This window comes from Oncorhynchus masou, chromosome 17 (assembly GCF_036934945.1).
Source record: "Oncorhynchus masou masou isolate Uvic2021 chromosome 17, UVic_Omas_1.1, whole genome shotgun sequence".
NCBI lineage: Eukaryota > Metazoa > Chordata > Actinopteri > Salmoniformes > Salmonidae > Oncorhynchus > Oncorhynchus masou.
Window position 1 is genome coordinate 38,506,631 of NC_088228.1, and position 24,981 is coordinate 38,531,611.

Sequence of the window (24,981 nt, forward strand, 5' to 3'; positions counted from 1 at the left end):
GAAAGCTATTGTAAATGTCCAATGCATCCTCTCCAATAACATGCAGAAAAATTGAAGCTTTCAATTTGTCATCATCTCCCCCTGCACCACTGGCTGCTAGGTAGATATTGAATCTCTGCTTGAAACGTTTCCAATTGTCAGCTAAATTGCCCTACAAAATTCGAGAGGAACCACTACTTCAATGTCTCAGAGCAAGTGACGTTACCGATTGAAACACTATTAGAGCGCACCACCGCTAACTAGCTAGCCATTCCACATCGGTTACATAGGCACTAACTCCGACCGACATGGTGGAGTTAGTTAATTACGTGTTGGGATAAAGCCGAAAATAAGGTGTGTGGTTAACACAATTCATTTTTCTTTCGCCATTCATTTTTCCCATATGGCTGAGCGAACCAGGTCACAGATTTCTGGGTTTTAGGACTACACGCAAAGACAGAAACTCTCTGCTCACCCTTGCAATTCCCATTGATGCCACAAGGTGGTAGACTATACGGAGCGCTTCAAATTAAAATACTTCCGGATTCATGCGCCATTGGGAGTTACCCCATAGCGCTGACGTCATCCATGTATCCCATCTCTTGGTTTTAATATCTATGGCTTCACAGCGTTGTTTCTGAAATCAGGAAGATGGGTTTGGAATCGTCGAAATGGGCTATAATATTCTTAGTTTGTTGGCTTTACAAAAGTAAGTTTATCCTTTGTTTATAATACTAGCTACATGCGTTCAGTTACCTATAATTACCGTTTTAGTTTGGCTAAGCAAGTTATCTTCTTTGTTGGGGTATTGCATTGGCTATTTCCATTATAACTCGCAGCTAACGTTACTGTAAACGGTATAGTAGTTAGCTTATAGCCCAAGGATATATCTAGATTCTAGCCAGTTACAACGAGTATAGTTACCGTTTTAGTTTGGCTTAGCAAGTTGTCCTCTGTTAGGGTATTGCATTGACTATTTCCATTGTAACTCACAGCTAACGTTACTGTAAACGGTATAGTAGTTAGCTTATAGACCAAGGCTATATCTAGATTCTAGCCAGTTACAACGATGTTGCTGACAGTGAGGTCATATTTTTACCCCATTGCACTCTTCGGCAAACACAATTATGTAGCTAGTTTGTTGAAGTCCCGTATGAGGTGCACTTAGCTAGCTTAGCCAACTGGCTAGTTAACACCATTGTGAAACTGATATCTACTGATAGCTCGTGATCTTAAGTCAAGCAGTGAGTGGGCGGTATACAGGCATTACAGGCTTCAGGATGAATCTGGATGAAATCTCATTGGATGTGTAGCAATATGGTTAGGTGTCTTGGGGGTGGGAATACATCACTACAGAAACTGGCCACTTCAATTGTATTTTTCTTTTGTCTTTCAGATGTGAGCTGTAACTCTGTTGAGCAGAAGATTTATGTGGAGCTGAATAACACTGTACCATGCGTTCGACTGCTCAATGCTACACATCAGATTGGCTGCCAGTGTGAGTGACATAGCATGACACCCACTGGATTTCTTTGTAGAAGGAATGTGGGTGTCATTTCCAGTGACTTTTTAAATCGACATTCTAATCCAAAATGAATTCAAATCTAATGGTTGCCAAAACCATCTCTCTAACCCCCCCCCCCCTCCCAGAAATGAACCCAAGTACATATTGGTAAAAACATTTTTTTACGGTTGACTCTTTTACGATAGCATTTAAAAAATAAAAAACATTAAATATGCCTAATACTCCTACCGTGGGGCACTTTCAAGATCCTAGAGAGCTCAACCTGTGAGACTGTGTGTGTGCGCGTAAGATGGCGCTGCAGTGCATAGCAGCTGTTTTACGGGCTCCTGACCAATTCTGATAAGTTTATATACAGTCAAGTCAAGTTTGTACACACCTACTCATTCCAGGTTTTTTTTTTAAATGTAAAACTATTCTCTGTTGTAGAATAAAATGTTGTAGAATGAAATAACACACGTGGAATCATGTAGTAACCAGAAAAGTGTTAAACAAATCAAAATATATTTTATATGTGAGATTCTTCAAAGTAGCCACCCTTTGCCTTGATGACAGATTTGCCCCCTGTAAATATAAGCAAGGCCTTTTCTGTATCCAAAAGGGGCTACTTTCCTGTAATTCCATTTTTTTCTCTCGTTTTTATTTATTTTTTATTTCACATTTTATTTAACCAGGTAAGCCAGTTGAGAACAAGTTCTCATTTACAACTGCGACCTGGCCAAGATAAAGCAAAGCAGTGCAACACAAACAACAACAGAGTTACACATGGAATAAACAAACGTACAGTCAATAACACAATAGAAACATCTATATACAGTGTGTGAAAATTAAGTCAAATTAGCGAGGTAAGGCAATAAATAGGCCATAGTGGCGAAAAAATTACAATTTAGCAAATTAACACTGGAGTGATAGATGTGCAGAAGATGAATGTGCAAGTAGAGATACTGGTGTGCAAAGGAGCAAAAAAAAATATTATATATTATTTATTTATTTAACAATATGGGGATGGGGTAGTTGGATTGGCAATTTAAAGATGGGCTATGTACAGGTGCATTGATCTGTAAGCTGCTCTGATAGCTGATGCTTAAAGTTAGTGAGGGAGGTATGGGTCTCCAGCTTCAGTGATTTTTCCAATTCGTTCCAATCATTGGCATCAAAGAACTGTAAGGAAAGGAGGAATTGGCTTTGGGGGTGACCAGTGAAATATACCTGCTGGAGCACGTGCTGCAGGTGGGTGCTGCTTTGGTGACCAGTGAGCTGAGATCAGGCGGGGCTTTACCTAGCAAAGACTTTTAGATTACCTGTAGCCAGTGGGTTTGGTGACAAATATGAAGCGAGGTCCAGCCAACAAGATCATACAGGTTGCAGTGGTGGGTAGTATACAGTGGGGCAAAAAAGTATTGTGCAAGTTCTCCCACTTAAAAAGATGAGAGGCCTGTAATTTTCATCATAGGTACACTTACACTATGACAGACAAAATGAAGGGAAAAAAATCCAGAAAATCACATTGTAGGATTTTTAATGAATTTATTTGCAAATTATGGTGGAAAATAAGTATTTGGTCAATAACAAAAGTTTCTCAATACTTTGTTATATACCCTTTGTTGGCAATGACAGAGGTGAAGACTTACAGAAAACGTTTGACAAGGTTTTCACACACTGTTGCTGGTATTTTGGCCCATTCCTCCATGCAGATCTCCTCTAGAGCAGTGATGTTTTGGGGCTGTTGCTGGGCAACACTGACTTTCAACTCCCTCCAAAGATTTTCTATGGGGTTGAGATCTGGAGACTGGCTAGGTCACTCCAGGACATTGAAACGCTTCTTACGAAGCCACTCCTTCGTTGCCTGGGCGGTGTGTTTGGGATCATTGTCATGCTGAAAGACCCAGCCACGTTTCATCTTCAATGCCCTTGCTGATGGAAGGAGGTTTTCACTCAAAATCTCACGATACATGGCCCCATTCATTCTTTCCTTTACACGGATCAGTTGTCCTGGTCCCTTTGCAGAAAAACAGCCCCAAAGCATGATGTTTCCACCCCCATGCTTCACAGTAGGTATGGTGTTCTTTGGATGCAACTCAGCATTCTTTGTCCTCCAAACACGACGAGTTGAGTTTTTACCAAAAAGTTATATTTTGGTTTCATCTGACCATATAACATTCTCACAATCTTCTTCTGGATCATCCAAATGCTCTCTAGCAAACTTCAGACGGGCCTGGACATGTACTGGCTTAAGCAGGGGGACACGTCTGGTACTGCAGGATTTGAGTCCCTGACGGCGTAGTGTGTTACTGATGGTAGGCTTTGTTACTTTGGTCCCAGCTCTCTGCAGGTCATTCACTAGGTCCCCCCGTGTGGTTCTGGGATTTTTGCTCACCGTTCTTGTGATCATTTTGACCCCACGGGTTGAGATCTTGCGTGGAGCCCCAGATCGGGGGACATTATCAGTGGTCTTGTACGTCTTCCATTTCCTAATAATTGCTCCCACAGTTGATTTCTTCAAACCAAGCTGCTTACCTATTGCAGATTCAGTCTTCCCAGCCTGGTGCAGGTCTACAATTTTGTTTTTGGTGTCCTTTGACAGCTCTTTGGTCTTGGCCATGGTGGAGTTTGGAGTGTGACTGTTTGAGGTTGTGGACAGGTGTCTTTTTATACTGATAACAAGTTCAAACAGGTGCATTAACACAGGTAACAGGTGGAGGACAGAGGGGCCTCTTAAAGAAGAAGTTACAGGTCTGTGAGAGCCAGAAATCTTGCTTGTTTGTAGGTGACCAAATACTTATTTTCCACCATAATTTGCAAAGAAATTCATAAAAAATCCTACAATATGATTTTCTGGATTTTTTTTTCTCATTTTGTCTGTCATAGTTGAAGTGTACCTATGATGAAAATTACAGGCCTCATCTTTTTAAGTGGGAGAACTTGCACAATTGGTGGCTGACTAAATACTTTTTTGACCCACTCTATGGGGCTTTGGTGACAACGGATGGCACTGTGATAGACTGCATCCAATTTGCTGAGCAGAGTGTTGGAGGCTATTTTGTAAATGACATCGCCGAAGTCAAGGATCAGTAGGTTAGTCAGTTTTACGAGGGTATGTTTGGCAGCATGAGTGAAGGATGCTTTCTTGCGAAATAGGAAGCGGATTCTAGATTACATTTTTGGATTGGAGATGCTTAATAGGAGTCTGGAAGGAGAGTTTACAGTCTAACCAGACACCTAGGTATTTGTAGTTGTCCACATATTCTAAGTCAGAGCCATCCAGAGTAGTGATGCTAGGCGGGCAGGTGCGGGCAGCGATCAGTTGAAGATCATGCATTTAGTTTTACTTGCATTTAATTGAAGTTGGAGGCCGCGGAAGGAGAGTTGTATGGCATTGAAACTCGTCTGGAGGATAATTAACAGTGTCCCAAGAAGGGCCATGGTGTCGTCTGTGTAGAGGGAGATCAGAGAATCGCCAAGCGCAAGAGCGACATCATTGATGTGTACAGAGAAAAGAGTCGGCCCAAGACTTGAACCCTATGGCACCCCCATAGAGACTGCCAGAGTTCCCGGACAACAGGCCCTCCGATTTGACACACTGAACACTGTCTGAGAAGTATTTGGTGAACCAGGCAGTCATTTGAGAAACCGAGGCTATTGAGTGTGCCGATAAGAATGTGGTGATTGACAGAGTCGAAAGCCTTGGCCAGGTCGATGAATACGGCTGCACAGTATTGTCTTTTGTCGATAGGACATTGAGCGCGGCTGAGGTGCAACCTTGACCAGCTCAGAAACCAGATTGCATAGCGGCGAAGGTACGGTGGGATTCGAAATGGTCCGTGATCTGTTTGTTAACTTGGCTTTCGAAGACCTTAGAGAGAGGTTGAACAGGCTAGTAATAGGGGTTGCAACAATTGCGGCGGATAATTTTAGAAAGAGAGTGTCCAGATTGTCTTGCCCAGCTGATTTGTAGGGGTCCAGATTTTACAGCTCTTTCAGAACATCAGCTATCTGGATTTGGGTGAAGGAGAAATGGGGGAGGCTTGGACAAGTTACTGTGGGGGGTGCAGAGCTGTTGACCGGGGTAGGGGTAACCAGGTGGAAAGCATGGCCAGCTGTTGAAAAATGCTTACTGAAATTCTCGATTATCATAGATTTATCGGTGGTAACAGTGTTTCCTAGCCTCAGTGTAGTGAGCAGCTGGGAGGAGGTGTTCTTATTCTACTTGGACTGGAAGGAGTATTGGTTCCTAACTTCCCTGAAAGGTTGCATATCGCGGGGGCTATTCGATGCTAATGCAGTACGCCACAGAATGTTTTTGTGCTGGTCAAGGGCAGTCAGGTCTGGAGTGAATCAAGGGCTATATCTGTTCCTGGTTCTACATTTTTTTGAATGGGGCATGCTTATCTAAGATGGTGAGGAAAGCACTTTTAAAGAATAACCAGGCATCCGCTACTGACGGAATGAGGTCAATATCTTTCCAGGATACCCAGGCCAGGTCTATTAGAAAGGCCTGTTCGCTGAAGTGTTTTAGGGAGCGTTTGACTGTGATGATGGGTGGTTGTTTGACCGCTGACCCATTACGGACGCAGGCAATGAGGCAGTGATCGCTGAGATCCTGGTTGAAGACAGCTGAGAGAAAATGTTGCAGTTTTTCATTAACTTTTTTTCTGCAATTCTACACATTTTGCCATGACTAATTTTGTGTTTTTATGTTCAAACAACAAAATCAACAAGGACTCCAATTTGGGCCTGTGGCCTGCGTGCCCGGTCGGGTATCAGTCCATGCCAATAGTACTCCTAAATTCAGTCTATTTTATTGGTTTCATTGTTTTAGCTTTTATTTTGGTGATTTCTAGCTCTTAAAAGTTTAGATTATTAAAAATATATAAAGGTCAATTATCTTTTCTTCAAGCTTTCTGACAGGTTTTAGTCTTACGTTTGCACTGAATGCATTTTTCCCTCCTGAAAATGTATTTTAAAAAAATGTGTGTGGCGACAACAATTTAGCAGCAGCGGTATGCCACTGCTAAATTAATACAGGGGAAACACTGACTGTGATTTCTATCCAAGCTGTACTTTTTGTAATGCTGGAATACAGATTAAAGATTTGCATACTAAGACAAGCGTTTTTTCTATCCTGTGTGTCAGCCTCGATATCAGGTGATACAGGTGTGATCCATGTCTTGGATTCTGAGGCAGATCTGGAATGGCCTTTGAGCAAAGGACCCAATCCTCCTTATATGGTTCTGTTGGAATCATCCCTCTTCACCAGGTAGGCTATACACACAGCCAAAAACATTTAACACAGTCAGTGAGTGAGTATCGTTCATCACAGCCGCACAATGATATGATCCATGTCCTAGTAGCCGCGTCACGCTCAAGGATTGTCTTCTCTCGACAGGTCCATCATGATGAAGATGAAGAATGAATCCAACAGGGTAGCTGGGGTTGCAGTGGTGGTCCCAAATACTAGCCCACCAGAGTTCTCACCACACACGACATGTCCCAATGAAAACACAGGTAGGTGGATCAGACGTTAGGACTCCAGTCTGTCAAAATGACTACAGTACCAGTCAAAAGTTTAGACACACCTACTCATTCAAGGGTTTAAAAATATATATATATTATTAATATTTTTGACATTGTATAATAATAGTGAAGACATCAAAACTATGAAATAACACATGGAATCATGTAGTAACCAAAAAAGTGTTATATTTGTGTTTCCTCAAAGTAGCCACTCTTTGACTTGATGACAGCTTTGCACACTCTTGGCATTCTCTCAAACAGCTTAATGATGTAGTCACCTGGAATTAATTTAATTTAACAGGTGTGCCTTCTTAAAATTTAATTTGTGGAATTTCTTTCCTTAATGAGTTTGAGCCAATCAGTTGTTGTGACAAGGTAGGGGTGATATACAGAAGATAACCCTATTTGTTAAAATACCAAGTCCATATCATGGCAAGAACAGCTCTAATATGCAAAGAGAAACAACAGTCCATTACTTTAAGACGTGAAGGTCACTCAATCTGAAAAATTTGAAGGACTTTGAACATTTCTTCAAGTGCAGTCACAAAAACCATCAAGTGCTATGGTGAAACTGGCTCTCATGAGGACTACTGCAAATTATACGTTCATTCGAGTTACCAGCCTCAGAAATTGCAGCCCAAATAAATGCTTCACAGAGTTTAAGTAACAGACGTGTCTCAACATCAACTGTTCAGAGGAGACTGCGTGAATCAGGCATTCATGGTCGAATTGCTGCAAAGAAACCACTACTAAAGGACACCAATAAGAAGAAGAGACTTGCTTGGACCAAAACACCTGAGCAATGGACATTAGACTGGTGGAAATCTGTCCTTTGGTCTGATGAGTCCAAATTTGAGATTTTTGGTTCCAACCACTGTTTTTGTGAGATGCAGAGTAGGTGAACGGATTATCTCCGCATGTGTAATTCCCACCGTGAAGCATGGAGGTGTGATTGTGTCGTGCTTTGCTGGTGACACTGTGATTGATTTTGAATTCAAGGGACACCTAACCAGCATGGCTACCACATCATTCTTCAGCCATTTCCCCATCCCATCTGGTTTGTGCATAGTCCCACTATCATTTGTTTTTCAGCAGGACAATGACCCAACACACCTCCAGGCTGTGTGTGGGCTATTTGACCAAGAAGGAGAGTGAGGGAGTGCTGCATTAGATGACCTGGCCTCCACAATCAGCCAACCTCAACCCAATTTGAGATGGTTTGGGATGAGTTGGACCGCAGAGTGAAGGAAAAGCATTCAACAAGTGCTCAGTATATGTGGGAACTCCTTCAAGACTGTTGGAAAAGCATTCCAGGTGAAGCTGGTTGAGAGAATGTCAAGAGTGCAAAGCTGTCATCAAGGCAAAGGGTGGCTACTTTGAAGAATCTAAAATATATTTGGATTTAACACTTTTTTTTTGGTTGCTACATGATTTCATGTGTGTTATTTCATAGTTTTGATGTCTTCTCTATTAGTGTACAATGTAGAAAACAGTCAAAATAAAGACAAGCTGTTGAATGAGAGATGTGTCAACTTTTGACTTGTACTGTATGTGATCTTTTCTAACTGGGGTGCTTTTTAAACGTCATTTGTTTTACTTGGTTTGCTTTTTCCTCAGGTGTATACTCCGACAACTATGGTCCTAATTTGGCACACTGTAACACTACTGTATGGAACCCTCGGGGGAACGGTCTATCCTATGAGGAATTTGACTTCCCTGTCTTCTCCTTGAAAGAAGACAACGAAACAGAGTTCATCAAACAGGTGAGGGATCACTTCAAGCTGTCACAACCCAGTCAGGATTAAGATCATGTCACTTAATGACCATTAACTGTCTTTATCCCGAAGAACTTTCTACAGCAGTTCTGTGTATTAACTGAAGCCTTCATTCTGATAAATGTGTCCACACTACTTGCAGTGCTACTTGGACCATAATCGTGCAGTGAACGGCAGTGCCCCGCAGTACCCTCTGTGTGCCATGCAGCTCTTCTCCCACATGCACGCGGTCACCAATACTCCAACCTGCATGAGACGCAACGACATCAACTTTAGCATCAACCCAGGTACACAAACAGCCACTGTCGATAGCAGAGATACATTATTGTTAGAGCCATGCTTTTTAGGCACTTTGCATTTACCAGTATTTCCAGTTTTAGCCGCTAGGTTTGCTGCAGGTAGAAAATCTTAGGAAACGTTATTTAATTGTCTCCAATCAATCAAGGAATCTCTGGTTGTGCTTCTGTGTTTGGTGGGGGCAGTGCCGGTCCTGGACTTTCTGCCGCTCTAGCCGAGACAAAATCTGACGCTTCCCCCTCATAGGCCTATGCTACAAATGAAACACAATTTTTAACACATCTGGTTAGTAGGCTATATAATCTGTTCAATGTTAATGTTAACAGCCTAATATTTTCAATCTGATTACATTGATAAAATCACCAATGCCCTGGACCTTCTGCCGCCCTAGGCGAGACAAAAATAATTAGACATCCTTATGAAGCATGGCACTTTCAAAAGTTACCTTTGCACCCAGACAGAGGCTCTACTGATGCAGAAAACTGTAAGCCTTAACTGCTGGCTACTCGTTCATTGTATAACCCAACAACAGAAGTGCTTCCCTAAATGCTGCTTGGGTTTAAACAAACATCTCTTTTCAGAAGAGAAAAGCTGAATTAATAGGGACAGAATAGCAAAGTCCATTTTTAAAAATCTCCTCGAATATTATAGGCGCAGTTTAGCTTCAGATTGTCATCGAGAGGAATCAATATATCCCCATATGCATCGGAGTCATGTCTTTCGCAGGCATTTTTGAGCTTGTTTCTACCATAAGGCATCGTCGAGTTAAGCATTGTTTTAAACTCAGCAAAAAAAAGAAACGTCCTCTCACTGTCAACTGTTTATTTTCAGCAAACTTAACATGTGTAGATATTTGTATGAACATAACAAGATTTGACAACTGAGACATAAACTGAACAAGTTCCACAGACATGATTAACAGAAATTGAATAATTTGTCCCTGAACAAAGGGGAGGGGTCAAAATCAAAAGTAACAGTCAGTATCTGGTGTGGCCACCAGCTGCATTATGTACTGCAGTTCATCTCTTCCTCGTGGGCTGCACCATATTTGCCAGTTCTTGCTGTGAGATGTTACCGCACTCTTCCACCAAGGCACCTGCAAGGTCCCGGACATTTCTGGGAGGAATGGCCCTAGCCCTCACCCTCCGATCCAACAGGTCGCAGACGTGCTCAATGTGATTGAGATCCGGGCTCTTTGCTGGCCATGGCAGAACACTGACATTCCTGTCTTGCAGGAAATCACGCACAGAACGAGCAGTATGACTGGTGGCATTGTCATGCTGGAGGGTCATGTCAGGATGAGCCTGCAGGAATGGTTCCACATGAGGGAGGAGGATGTCTTCCCTGTAACACACAGCGTTGAGATTGCCTGCAATGACAACAAGCTCAGTCTGATGATGCTGTGACACACCGCCCCAGATCATAACGGACCCTCCACCTCCAAATCGATCCCGCTCCAGAGTATAGGCCTCGGTGTAATGGTCATTCCTTCGACGATAAACGCAAATCCGACCATCTTCCCTGGTGAGACAAAACCGTGACTCGTCAGTGAAGAGCACTTTTTGCCAGTCCTGTCTGGTCCAGCGGCGGTGGGTTTGTGCCCACCATCGCGACGTTGTTCCCGGTGATGACTGGTGAGGACCTGCCTTACAACATGCCTACAAGCCCTCAGTCCAACCTCTCTCAGCCTATTGAGGACAGTCTGAGGACTGATGGTGGGATTCTGCATTCCTGGTGTAACTCAGGCAGTTGTTGTTACCATCCTGTACCTGTTCCGCAGGTGTGATTCTGTGCAGGTGTTACACGTGGTCTGCTACTGCGAGGACTATCAGCTGTTCGTCCTGTCTCCCTGAAGCGCTGTCTTAGGCGTCTCACAGTACAGACATTGCAATTTATTGCCCTGGTAATGTCTGCAGTCCTCATGCCTCCTTGCAGCATGCCAATGGCACAATCACGCAGATGAGCAGGGACCCTGGGCATCTTTCTTTTTTGTGTTTTTCAGAGTCCGTAGAAAGGCCTCTCTAATGTCCTAACTGTGGCCTTAATCGCCTACCGTCTGTCAGCTGCTAGTGTCTTAATGACCGTTCCACAGGCGCATGTTCATAAAAATGTTTATGGTTTATTGAACAAGCCTGGGAAACAGTGTTTAAACCCTTTACAATGAAGATCTGTGAAGTTATTTGGATTTTTACGAATTATCTTTGAAAAACAGGGTCCTGAAAAAGGGACGTTTCTTTTTTTGCTGAGTTTAGAATGCTTGATATAATCTGGATTCGTTTTATGTATTCATTTCAAATATAAAGGAAACAACAGGTAACCTTTGTTAAAGGAAAGGGCAAAAGGATATGTGATACCCTCACTTAATTCAAGCCCTGGTTTTAGTCAAACACCAAGCCCTTTCCAGACACTGAGCAATGCACTGATGAAATACCTACTTGGCTGTACCAACATCTATGGATAGGATAATTGTCTGTCAAACAGGTAGGCTTACCACATATTTTTTGGGAAGCTGAAGAAATAAACTCCAGTTATATTTAACCCCTTGCGTCAGAGTTACAAAGTTGCGATCACTGTGTAACCTACTACCTATAGTAGGAAAACACATTTCTTATGAATAATATCCCAACTGTTATCACACATGGCACGACCCCATAATTGTTACAATAAAAATAACACTTGTATTTAACATTTTAATATCTCTGTAGAACTGTAAAACAGAGTCAGATAATTTGAGCTTTGGAAAGGAGTGCTTTCATAAATGTATGGCGGCCCTCGTTTCACTGGAGCAGTGTAAAATAAGCTTTATGCTTATGGCCCAGCCTCAATGAATTTTGTTAATTTACGTATGGAATTTGATTGTCCAGTTTCATTTATTTATTTAGTCTCCACCTAGAGTGGCCTCTTTCCTCTGTGCTGGTGCTGCATAGCAGTCAGCGATGTTTTCTCTCGGTAGCTGTCCGGGGTCCTGAAATCAGTTCATCTGAGTGCTTAGACACCAGCCTGATCTCCAGCTCCTTCCACCTCTGGAAACTATCTAGGTGGTCATGTGACTTCTGATGTCAGCTGAAGTGGCACAGATTCTTCCAGTCCCCGGTTCCATCCCTTACCAGCGCAGATTTACACTGTGAAAAACGTTTGCAGCAGAAACAGAAGGCTGCATCGTTTTTGCTTGGAATAGACAAGCCTTGGTCTCTCCACTCTCTCCCCGTTCGCCATCCTCCTATTGTAGTGGGCCACCGAAAACCTTCGTTGCCCCTCATCTCTTGTGAAATTCCCCTCCATATCCTGATGTGGCCCAGCCTGCACTAACATATCCCGTAAAGATCCATTCTTATATTTTGGCCACTCACCGGGATCTTTTATGTTTTTTGTCTGGGAGTCAGATTTAGCAGCAGCAGCACCACCACTGTCACCCGGGACGGGGAGCGACTAATCTAAGTCTGGGTCTAAGATAGTAGGGTCTTCACTGGCGTTGTTTGGAGGTGTGGCTAGGCCTGGTGCGACCACCATCATCGGTGGAAGTGCATGGCTCAGACTCCCCAAGGTTGTCCTATTCGTTGCTAGAATCAGCGAACGGGGGCTCGTCGTTCTCGGCGAATGAGTGGCCTGTCCACGTAGGCTTGTCATTCTGCACACTTAAACATTTCACCAGCAAATTTCTTTTGTGCCTATTTTCTCAGTTTAAAAAAAATATTCGCTTCCTGATAGTTTTTGTCTCTTAGACAAAAGTAGATTAGTAGTAAATTGTTTAAATCTCTATAGCTAAAATTATATCCACTAGTAGTGGACAGGCTCGGTTAGGCTACCGCCTTAATCACTAATCGTCTTCATCACATACAAACATAAAAGAGACAGTCGTTTAATTGGCAGATTTATTTTTTATATTTTTATTGATGTTTCACAATTGGACAATCCCATATAAACACACACATCCCAATAGCTACCAGGGATGGTGGGAGCGAACTCCAAGAGAAGCGGAAATGGAGTGGGGGCGGGAACTGCAGCAACACTATGGGCTGGTGGCTGGGGTGCCGCGGGCAGTGTGGTAGCCGATCGGAGGCCGGCAGCCAATTGTCAAGATGCCACCCCAAATTCAAGTGCTGCCATAGGCAGCGCCCTAATCTTGCCTAATGGGAGGAGGGATCGGATTGGTGGGCGGCGCATAATTAGCCCAGCGTCGTCCGGGTTAGGAGAGGGTTTGGCCGGGGTAGGCCGTCATTGTAAAATAAGAATTTGTTTGTAACTGACTTGCCTAGTTAATTAAAAATAAAATTGCCTAAAGGTGTCAGCATGTTCTAGTTCAACTGGTCGTGCGGGTGCGTCCACGTGCACCATCGCACGCATGTTGATTTTGTCCAAAAGCGATCAGGACACAAAGGTTGAAATATCAAAACGAACTCTGAACCAACTATATTAATTTGGTGGTAGGTCAAAACGCATTAAACATTCATGGATAGCTAGCTAGCTTGCTGTTGCTAGCTAATTGTTCCTGGGATATAATCATTGGGTTGTTATTTTACCTGAAATGCACAAGTCCTCTACTCTGACAATTAATCCACAGATTAAAGGGTAATCTAGTTAGTTTCTAGTAATCTCTCCTCCTTCAGTCTTCTTCTTTGGACTTTATATGGCGGTTGGCAACTTTAAGGTGCATTGCCACCACAAACTGGACTGGAGTGTGGACCTCAGTTTGTCATATATGCTCCTAATGAGATGGGAGAGGCGGGACTTGCACCACATCAAAAATAGAACCAAGTTCTATTTTAGCGCCTGTCTACGCAGACTCTCGTTAATGCACGGGAGCTGTTTGGATAAAATGATTGAATAGCATGTGTTTAAATCTATTGTGTGTGAGCGGTGTGGTCAGCGTTGTTTGGTGCAGAATTTTCAATAAAAAAAATTGCTTGGAAACAAGTCGTCTCTCGTTGAATGACGTATATCTGGCGTATATCTGCAGATCTTAATTACACAAAGCCTGCTGCAAACCTAGTAGATAATGCTGGAAGTAATGGTAAAAGGCAGGTATAAAATGATTGTGTATATGTGTTAGTATACACACTCTGTCATGTACACTGAGTGAAAAGCTATGATTCACCAGGTGAAAGCTATGATCCCTTATTGATGTCACCAGTTAAATCCACTCCAATCAGTGTAGATGAAGGGGAGGAGACATGTTAAAGAAGGATTTTTAAGCATTGAGACATGGATTGTGTATGAGGGTGAATGGGCAAGACAAAAGATTTAAGTGCCTTTGAACGGGGTGTGTCAAGAACTGCAATGCTGCTGGGTTTTTCACAGTTTCCCGTGTGTATCAAGAATGGTCCACCACCCAAAGGACATCCAATCAACTTGACACAACTGTGGGAAGCATTGGAGTCAACATGGGCCAGCATCCCTGTGGAACGCTTTCGACACCTTGTAATCCATGCCCCAAAGAATTGAGTCTCTTCTGAGGGCAAAATGGGTATATCTTAATATTAGGAAGGTGTTCCTAATGTGTTGTACACTCAGTGTATATCTCACCCACATATCTACCTCTCACAGAGATGGTGTGTGACCCTCTGGGTGATTATAATGTTTGGGGTTCCATCCGGCCCTATAACGACACCGTCTTCGGCCACAAGGAGAACGAGAGCGTTGTTATAGCAGCAGCCAGGGTGAGTGACACAAAGGCCTGCCTCACTCTTACACATCTTGTCACAGGTTCACAGATGTTTTAATGCTGTGTTCATAACCAAGTGGAAAGGTGGTAATTACCAGTTGTAAATACCAGTTGGATGCTTTGAGCTCGTTGAGAAACCCAATTGGCTAATGGTCAACAAGCTACATCAACAATAAACTAAAAGTACAGCTATCATGCTTGTAAAAAAAAATGGTGTTCAAACCCCATGTTATTAGATTGCTTTTTAGAGATATTGTTTTGTTACATTTAACTGCTGAAAATTCTGTTATCGTGGTAATTTCCTTAGTAGGTGAAGTCCGAGGTCAGCATGTGGAAAAAGTCGGAGCTCAGAGATGACAGACGAGTTTCCCACTAGTAATTACGAGTTGTATGGGTGTTCAAGTGGATTCTTCCCAGTCGTATGTGATAAATACCACCTTCCCACTTGGTTATGAACGCAGCAAAAGCCGTTTGGAATTTATGCAAAACGATATACAAGATGAGCCACATTCCTGTGTGTGGTATACACATTTTGATTTAAGGAGGTTAACTGCTTTGGTAATTTGCTCAGTACCATTTTCCTTCCTATGCAATCCTTACATTGTTTTGTTTTTCTTGTTTGGAGTTCATGAGTGATTGACTGGACACCTTGCACTCTCTGTTTTTGTAGCTGGACAGCAGGGCATTTTTCTGGGAGGTTTCAACTGGAGCAGAGGGAAGTATCTCAGGGTTTGTCACTCTGCTTGCTGCTGCCCAGGCACTGCGTAAAGTCACTCAAGAGGCCCCTCCCACACGGAATATCCTCTTTGCCTTCTTCCAAGGGGTGAGTTCCTTCTGTCTCCCTAAGCAAGTTAGTCTAGTATGTGTCGATTAGGTACATGAGTCCCATGTGGTCACTATCATACAGCAGTATTGTTTAGTGTTGTACTATATGAGCGAGGGTGTTGATCGCTCATTCCTCTTTCAGGAAACCTTTGACTACATTGGCAGCTCTCGGATGGTTTACGACATGGAGAACGGCAAGTTTGTGATAGACTTGGACAATATTCACTCAGTACTAGAGATTGGTCAGGTAAGGACATGCATATACAGTCTCATTGAATACTCAAACACACGCAGGCATCTTTTTGCAAAACACATGGGTATACAATGAACCGATACTGAGTGATGGATCTCTTATGTTATTTGTAAGGTGGCCGTGCATAGTGGCGCCAACCTCTTTCTCCACTCAGACCCTGTGTCCAGGAGGAACAACACTGTCAATGACGAGGTGAGGGAGGAATTATTTTCTTCTTTCTTTGTGACTCTTACCTGGGCCGGCTGTTTTTTTTCTATACTCTTCATTATCCTTTCTCTCAACCCACTTTTCCCAACCTCTTACTCTGTTTCAGGTTAAGAATCTTGTGAACAATTTACAGTCCTCCACAGCTGGGCTCAGCTTCGTATTGGTTGAGCCTAATGTCTCTCAGCCACTCCCGCCCTCCTCCCTCCAGCGTTTCCTGCGAGCTCAGCCAATCCCAGGGATTGTGCTTGCAAACCACGAATCCGCTTTCAACAACAGGTGAGTCAGCGTTTGACTGTGGTCTGGTCTGTCGTTGCTGTTCATTTTTATTACGGCAATATTAAGCTTGCCTGATTTCTTCATTAGTAGTGAGGAGTGTTCTGTCCTGTTTGCCCATGCACAGGTACTACGAGAGTTTTTACGACAACGCTGCTAACCTGAACCTGACTTATCCATCTGACTTGAGTCCAGAGGAACAGCTGGAGTTTGTGACTGATACTGCAAAGGTATTCTTACCAGAGCAATCCCATTGATCCATCCATTGCAGTAGGTACAGTTGCCTTTACATTGTGATCCATTGTTACAATAATGTATTCTCCCTCCCTCCCTCTACTCTTTCAGTCCCTTACTGATGTGGCCACAGTGGTTGCACGTGCTCTCTACAAGCAGGCCGGGGGAGACGAGTCCCTTGTCAGCACCATCAACGCAGACCCCAGAACAGTGAGACCCGGCGAATGATTACCTGTTCAGCTGTTGTACATGTCAAGCCGATCAGTCATACTGTTATAGTCTGTTCTTTTCTATGACAGTCAATATTTCTGTTAACATAAGTCACTTGTTCATTCTCAGCAAGTTTTTTGGAACAGTAAGCAGAATTATTTGACCTAACACTCAATCTCTCTCTCAGGTTACACAGATGCTGTATGGGTTTCTGGTTAGTTCCAACAACAGTTGGTTTCAGGCAGTGATGGCCCCAGAACTAAAGAACATTCTCAGTGAGTTTTAGTTCACACCAGGAAACACCCTTTGACCCTACAAAGGCACTCTGCTTCTACCAATGTCATAAACACACAGGCAGATATGGAGCATGTGTACATGTTTACTAGTCAGACACACTTGCATCCATAAAGAAGGTATTGGGGTACTTGGGTCTTCATTGCTTTGTATTTTTCTGTCTCCTAGAGCCCAGCCCACCAGAGTACTATGTTGGTGTTGCATTGTCTTCCACTCCAACTCGTCTGGTCCAGTACCTCCTGGCCAATTTAACTGGAGCAGCCACCAACCTCACCCAGAGTCAGTGCCAGAAGCCAGATGAGCTGCCGAACGAGAGCAGACAGGTAGGTGTGCCGCTGGATCTGTCTGTCTCTGTGCAGATGGATAGATGTACAGCGTATCACTGTTTACATCGGAAATAAAAAAAATAGTGTTGTACACTATGGTGCTGGAATCCCACCACACTCTCATTCACTGTTTCTCTCGCAGATGTACTCCTATCTCTGGGTTCAGGGCATTGTCCCACCCAACAGCACCGAGAGGGATTCTTTCTGCGTACGTGCATCGGTACGCCTGACCAAAGCAGTGTCCCCTGCCTTCGAGCTCGGAGAGTATGCTTCCAAAGACTATTCCACGTGGACAGAATCACGGTGGAAGTTCATCAAAGCTCGAATTTTCCTAGTAGCGAGCCGGGACTTGGAGGTAAAACTGCAGTCTTCTTACCTTCCAGGATCCACATCTGTTTAATCAGTTACAGTTGTGTTGCTTAGGTTCAAGTGATTTCTGTTTGAACCAATTATCATGTGTAGGTAGGGAAATGGTGTCAAATTCATTGACGAGTACAATCATGTTTTTTCTCCTACAGTATTCACCTCTTCCTCTTAATTTGTCTCTCATAGATGCTGACCTTAGGCGTGGGAGTGGCAGTGTTGTTCACATCCCTACTGGTGACATACTTCATCAGCACCAAGGCAGACGTCCTCTTCAGCTCCACGAGGGAACCCGCTAGCGCCGCCTATTGATTACCTCCAGGCGTTTTAACCTGTGACCAGTGACCACTACTCTCCCAACCAAGCAGGAACAAACAGCATTTTTCTTTAAAGTTTTTTATTTTTTACACACGATAGGCAGACAGGCAAAAAAGTTAAACAGAATAGATTGTTTTATGTGTGTGAGCCTGATGGACTTACACAGATGAGGTTTAACACAACTGGAATTGACTGGCCCGGATGCATCCGGACTCATCAGGGTCAGATTGCACTGGTCTCTGCCAGTGTAAAAGATGTTCATATTCTTTTTTTTGTTCAGTCAAATAATGTTTTGTTTACTGTATCATGGAAGTAGGCGTTAAGCTTTGTTTGAGTGTGTGCTTGCTTGCGTGCGTGCAGTGTGTGTAAGTGGGAGATGAGTGAGTGCTTGCAAGTGTGTGCAAGTGTATATGTTGAGGATGCGGTTGTAGTATGTGCAGTACCTTTCTTTTCTGTCTGTAGTATACTGATCTGTAATTTCCACTACAGCTGTGTTCACACAGGCAGCCCAATTCTTCTATTTACATCAGATCTTTTCACGTCAGATCTTTTTCAGAGCTGATCTCATTGGTCAAAAGACCAATTAGTGAAGAAAATCTCAATTGAGTGTCTGAACACACCCTGATATGCATTAAAATGTGTATATCAAAATGGTATTTTATTTTGTTTGCAGTCTATAAAAATCTACTTTGTTATTTTAAATCTATTGATAATTTGCAGGATTATGCCCAGAGGTTTTTATGTATTGATGGAATTGTCAAATGATATGGGATGTGTTTGTAAGAAGGTGATCTCTGACCAATTGGGGAATAAATGTGATTATTGCCTTGATAACTAAATAAACATGGCTTTTCCAATCCTCTCGTGTTGCTTCTCTACTATTTCCAGGCTTGTGGTGTAGTACATGGCTTGGTATGTTTTTTCTTCTTCTGAGTAGTAGTTCTACATAAGGGGCCTACAATAGGCTACTACGTCAGCCTTGAGGTTCCACAATAATAGAGGGGGGGGGTTACAGTTATTGCAAAATCCTGAGAACTTTCAATAAATTCCTTGGTTTTACAGAAATCCTGGTTGGGTTTTCTGGATTTCCTGTTTATTCCCTTCTAGTTGCAAGAATCCACCAACCAGGAATTCTGGAACCCTAGCTACAGTTGAGGATTACTGTTCTCCTTGCAGCAGGGTATTATGCTGGCAGCACGAGCATGGATTTTTAAAACTGAATTTTTTTTAAAAAGTGAATAGATCATTTGACATGATTTTACTTTTATTGTATAGCAGTATCTGTAAGTTATGGTCTCGGGTTAATCGAAAGAAATACATTTTCAATAAAATACATATGTAATTGAAATTACTCGAGTCTGCAAAACTTAATTGTCTCTTGTGCTGACCAACTGGTTTAATTTACTGCAATGCAGTATACTATATGAATTACATATTGGCTTATAGAGAAAAAACTATTCTATGTGCCGAAGTTAGAGGGGTTGGGAATACTCCGTATGGTCTGTAGAATCGATTTATGGTGTTATTTCATAGGGGACCGTGGGCTAAATACCTAGCAGCTCTTTCCACTCCACCCATTCCATGTGCCACAATGCAATACTCTGTATTTGAAACACCAAAAATATTTTGGGCTGTAGATAGAAAGTCGACTACAGCTGTGCAGTTTCACAGCTAATTTCCTTTTTATTCCACCCATTTTGACAATTTAAAGCTGATTTCCTGTAATTCGACACATTTTGTAATGACTTATGCCATGTTATTGAAATGTTGTTGATCCATCCTGTTTTCTCCTATCACAGCCATTAAACTCTAACTGTTTTACGTTCAGTATTGTCCTCATGGTGAAATCCCTGAGTGGTTACTGTCTTGTTTTGCACTTTGTACAAAATAATAAAATGCAGTACTACAGGATATTTCTTAACGTAGGTCTTTATTAGCTAGCTATAACTTGCATGTTCACTTATCGCCAACCAGGATCAAACGGCCCATGACCTAACCATCTGGGTGGTCTTAACCAATCATAGCACAGTATGATACGGTGGTAAAATGCATCCAATTATAATTCAGTATGTTTCCACATATGAAAATTACATCCCCTTCTTTTAAAATGCATCCAATTATAATTCAGTATGTTTCCACATATGAAAATTACATCCCCTTCTTTTAAAACAAATAAAATGTTCACATATTCAAAGCGATTCTTTTGAAAACATGCTCTGCAGTTTGAACTCAAGGTAAGTAACCATTTATATTGCATACTACACCAACTGAATCAACAGACTCTGAAACAATAATCCAACATACTGTTACTTTTTGAACAAGGGATTCTCAGCAACTCAGCTTTCACAGTAGAAATTGCATCTTAACATATCAAACAAATACAATACCAAAGTATTTCAAGTGAACTTTCAATAACAAGTTTACAGTCTGGAACTCTTTTAGGGCAGCGGTCCGCCTACACCCTTTGACATTTCACAGGTCTAGGACAGCTCTGGGCTTGACCTCTCTTCCTGACCTTGTGCTATATGATGCTGAGCATGCTTCTGTGTCAGTCAACAGCTCTTGTGGTGTTGTAGGTAAGTATAGTGTATGTTGTGCTGTGTGTGTGTGTGTGTTTAGTCCATCACGCTCTCTTTCAGGGGAACAGTTCATCTCATCAGTGTGTTGTTCTTTTGTGTTCAGTAGGTGACGACGATTGCGTTCAGTGCGGTACACCGCTCCTTCTGCGGCTGGCGGACGTGATATGAACGTTCAGTGTCGGCTGGCTGGATGACGACTGCTGTCTTCCAGAGGCCATGCTCCTGGATTCTAACTGACTCTCCGTCGATCAGTGGTGGCAGCTGACCTGTCGTAGTATCGCATTGTTGTTGTCTTTGTGCACGTTTTTCATGCATTTCCTTGTAGCTTGACGATCTCAGGTTGCAGCTGCTGGTTGATGCTGGGAAGGATTGAGCGAAGTTTACGGCTCATCAACAGCTGGGCTGGTGATTTGAAGTTGTCAACTGGAGTGTTGCGGTATTCAAGGAGACTGAGGTAGGGGTCTCTCTTGTCTGCTTTTGCTTTGTCCATTAATGATTTATAAATCTGCACAGATTTTTCTGCAGATGTGCAGATGTGGTGCTGTGAAGCTTGTCGAGTTCGAAGTATCTGCTGTAGTAGTCCACTGTTACGATGTAGTCCTCTTTGTTCCAGGTGAACAGATCGGTTGCCATGACCTGCCAGGGTCGGTTTGGGATACAGTGAGGTAACATTGGCTCTTTGGTGTTTGAGGGGCGTCGTTCAAGACATATGGCGCATTTACCAACAATGTCCTCTATTTGTTTGCACATTCCGGGCCAAAACAAAATGTCCCATGCTCTCTGTTTGCACTTTTCCATGCTAGCTCATGAGATTTGGCTATGTCGATAGCTTTGTCCAGCGTTACCTCAGACCCAACATTCAAAAGGTTCTCTCTTACTTGCGGTGAGTGTATTCCAAATACAATACGGTCCCTGACCATCTCATCCTTGTTTGCATAATCACAGTCTTTCACAAGCAGATGCAGCTCTGTCACAAACTGTTCAAAAGACTCGCTAGCTCCCTGTACTTTCTCATGGAATTTGTACCTAGCGAATATCGTATTGGTCTTCGGCACAACATATGCTTCAAAACGATCGTAGTATGTTGTCAGTACCTTTGATTCAGCCACTGTTAAGGGTTGCGTCAATCGAATCTGGTATCAGGATAAATATGACATTGAGTCACCGATTGTATACTATGTATTTTTTATTAGCTAAGCAATAAGTGGTAAATGCAATTTTCCTATATACGGGTTCGCTGTAACACCACACAGAGTAGAACAGAGAACTGACTTGTTCCTGGCAAAGATATTATAATATACTCTGACAGAAGTAGTTCCTGCTTCCGAGCCAGCCTGTCACAGAGTAGAGACTGGGCGTGGTTTAAACTCACCCAGCCTGTCGTTGATTGTTGGCACACGAGCTGGTCCCAGCCCCTTAGGCGCTTCAGCGGTCAGTTGTTGTAGTCGTGTAGAATACCTATGCGCTAATGCACCCGATACAGTTATCACACACCTGGTTCCTGTTACCTAACAAAAGACCGTTTGTTCCCTACCCTACGTTCTGTATGTGCCCCCAACAATTCATGATAGCTGCCTACACCCAAGGCCAGCCACAGCCTTTCCGCTAGTCACACCATATGTTGCAAAATGTTGCTTTTAACATACACAGACACCCTCATGGTAGGCCAAGCATATTTTCAATCCTCACACCACGGTAAGTGTCCATGTGTTGTATATATCTCTCTCTTTTTCACCGATCCTGAGGAGCAGGTAGCTGCACTTTACCTCTTCTCCTCTGTCCTTCAGAGGACCCATGAACATTAGCTTCACATGCTGTTTGTACTTACGCCATGCATCGGGTAAGTTTGTAGACTCCCAGTCCATTCGAGGTGAAGGAACTCCAGAAAAATTCATCTTTTAAGACCTTTTACTCTGACACCATGTCTTGTTTTCCACGCTTTGTACAAAATAATAAAATGCAGTACTATAGGATATTTCTTAACGTAGGTCTTTATTAGCTAGCTATAACTTGTATGTTCAGTGTCTCCAACCATGATCAACTTCCATGACCTATCCATCTGGGTGGTCTTAACCAATCACAGCACAGTATGATACGGTGGTAAAATGCATCCAATTATAATTCAGTATGTTTCCACATATGAATATTACAGTTACCTTCCTCTCTGGCAACTGAGTTAGGAAGGATGCCTGTATCTTTATAGTGACTGAGTGTTTTGATACAACATTCAAGTGTAATTATTAACTTCACCATACTCAAAGGGGTATTCAATGTCTGCTTTTTTTATCTACCAATAGGTGGAGGCATTGGAAAATCTCCCTGGTCTTTGTGGTTGAATCTGCGTTTGAAATTCACTGCTCGACTGAGGGACTTTACAGATAATTGCATGTCTGGGGTAGAGAGATGAGATAGTTCTAAAAACATGAAACACTATTATTGCACAGAGTGAGTCCATGCAACTTATTACGGTTCTTGTTAAGTATACTTTTACTCATTAACTTATTTAAGCTTGTCATAACAAAGGGTTGAATACTTATTGACTCAAGAAATTTCAGCTTTGTAGTTTTAATGAATTTGTTCAAAAAAAAAAAAAAAAAGGGGTATTGCGTGTAGGCCATTGACAAAAACGATTGCTTCTGAGCCGGCCTGTCACAGAGTAGAGACTGGGCGTGGTTTAAACTCACCCAGCCTGTCGTTGATTGTTGGCACACGAGCTGGTCCCAGCCAGCTTGCTTTGTAGACCTCCACAAGTCTGGTTCATCCTTGGGAGCAATTTCCAAAACACCTGAAGGTACCACGTTCACATCTGTACAAACAATAGTACGCAAGTATAAACACATGGGACCACACAGTCGTCATACCGCTCAGGAAGGAGACGCGTTCGTTCTGTCTCCTAGAGATGAACATATTTTGGTGCGAAAAGTGCAAATAAATCCCAGAACAAAAGCAAAGGACATTGTGAAGATGCTGGAGCAAACAGGTATAAAAGTATCTACAGCCACAGTTTAAAGTGTTATTTGTCACATGCGCTGAATACAACAGGTATTCCCTTAGAGTGAAATGCTTACTTACAAGCCCTTAACCAACGACACAATTTTAAGAAAATACCTAAAAAATAAAAATTAAGAAAACAGTAAGAGATAAGAAAAACAAATCATTAAAGAGCAGCACTGAATAACAGTAGCGGGGCTTTATACAGGGGGTACCGGATCAGTGTCAATGTGTGGGGGCACCGGTGTCGAGGTAATTGAGATAATTATGTACATGCAGGTAGGGTTGTTAAAGTGGATAATAACACAGATAATAACAGCGAGTAGTAGCAGCGTGGGGGGGTGAAAATAGTCTGGGTAGCCAATTGATTAGCTGTTCAGGAGTCTCATGGCTTTGGGGTAGAAGCTGTTTAGAAGCCTCTTGGACCTAGACTTGGCACTCCAGTACCGCTTTCCGTGCGGTAGCAGAGAGAACAGTCATTGACCAGGGTGGCTGGAGTCTTTGACGATTTTTAGGGCCTTCCTCTGACACCGCCTGTTATAGAGGTCCTGGATGGCAGGAAGCTTGGCCCCGGTGATATACTGGGCCGTACGCACTACCCTCTGTAGTGCCTTGCGGTTGGAGGCCGAATAGTTACCATACCAGGCAGTGATGCAACCCGTCAGGATGCTCTCTGGTGCAGCTGTAAAATCTTTTGAGGATCTGAGGACCCATGCCAAATCTTTTCAGTCTCCTGAGGGGGAATAGGTTTTGTCGTGCCCTCTTCACGACTGTATTGGTGTGCTTGGACCATGTTAGTTTGTTGTTGATGTGAACGCCAAGGAACTTGAAGCTCTCAACCTGCTCCACTACAGCCCTGTCAATGAGAATGGGGGGTGCTCAGTCTCTTTTTCCTGTAGTCCAGAATCATCTCCTTTGTCTTGATCATGTTGAGGGAAAGGTTGTTGTCCTTGCACCACATGGTCAGGTCGCTGACCTCCTCCCTATAGGCTGTCTCATCGTTGTCAGTCATCAGACACTGTTGTGTCATCAGCAAACTTAATGATGGTGTTGGAGTTGTGCCTGGCCGTGCAGTCATGAGTGAACAGGGACTACAGGAGGGGATTGAGCACGCACCCCTGAGGGGCCCCCGTGTTAAGTATCAGCCTGGCAGATGTGTTGTTACCTATCCTTACCACCTGGGGGCGCCCCGTCAGGAAATGTAGGATCCAGTTGCAGAGGGAGCTGTGAGCTTCGCTTAGTGATGATGAGTTTTGAACGCTAAGCTGTAGTCAATGAACACCATTCTCACATAGATGTTCCTTTTGTCCAGGTGGGAAAGGGCAGTGTGGAGTGCAATAGAGATTGCATCCTCTGTGG

The 24,981-nt window shown here is 43.0% G+C and overlaps 1 protein-coding gene across 1 annotated transcript; it reads left to right on the forward strand.

Moving 5' to 3' along the window:
- Positions 1-546: 546 nt before the first annotated feature.
- On the forward strand, positions 547-18,911 carry ncstn (nicastrin). The gene is made up of 17 exons (XM_064993310.1): positions 547-688; positions 1,376-1,477; positions 6,635-6,758; positions 6,888-7,006; positions 8,633-8,778; positions 8,933-9,077; positions 14,632-14,744; positions 15,420-15,572; positions 15,717-15,821; positions 15,942-16,019; positions 16,141-16,310; positions 16,435-16,537; positions 16,653-16,751; positions 16,939-17,026; positions 17,214-17,368; positions 17,514-17,726; positions 17,924-18,911. Exons 1-17 carry the CDS (start codon positions 631-633, stop codon positions 18,044-18,046), a joined length of 2,094 nt encoding a protein of 697 aa, XP_064849382.1. The 5' UTR covers positions 547-630; the 3' UTR covers positions 18,047-18,911.
- Positions 18,912-24,981: the final 6,070 nt, after the last annotated feature.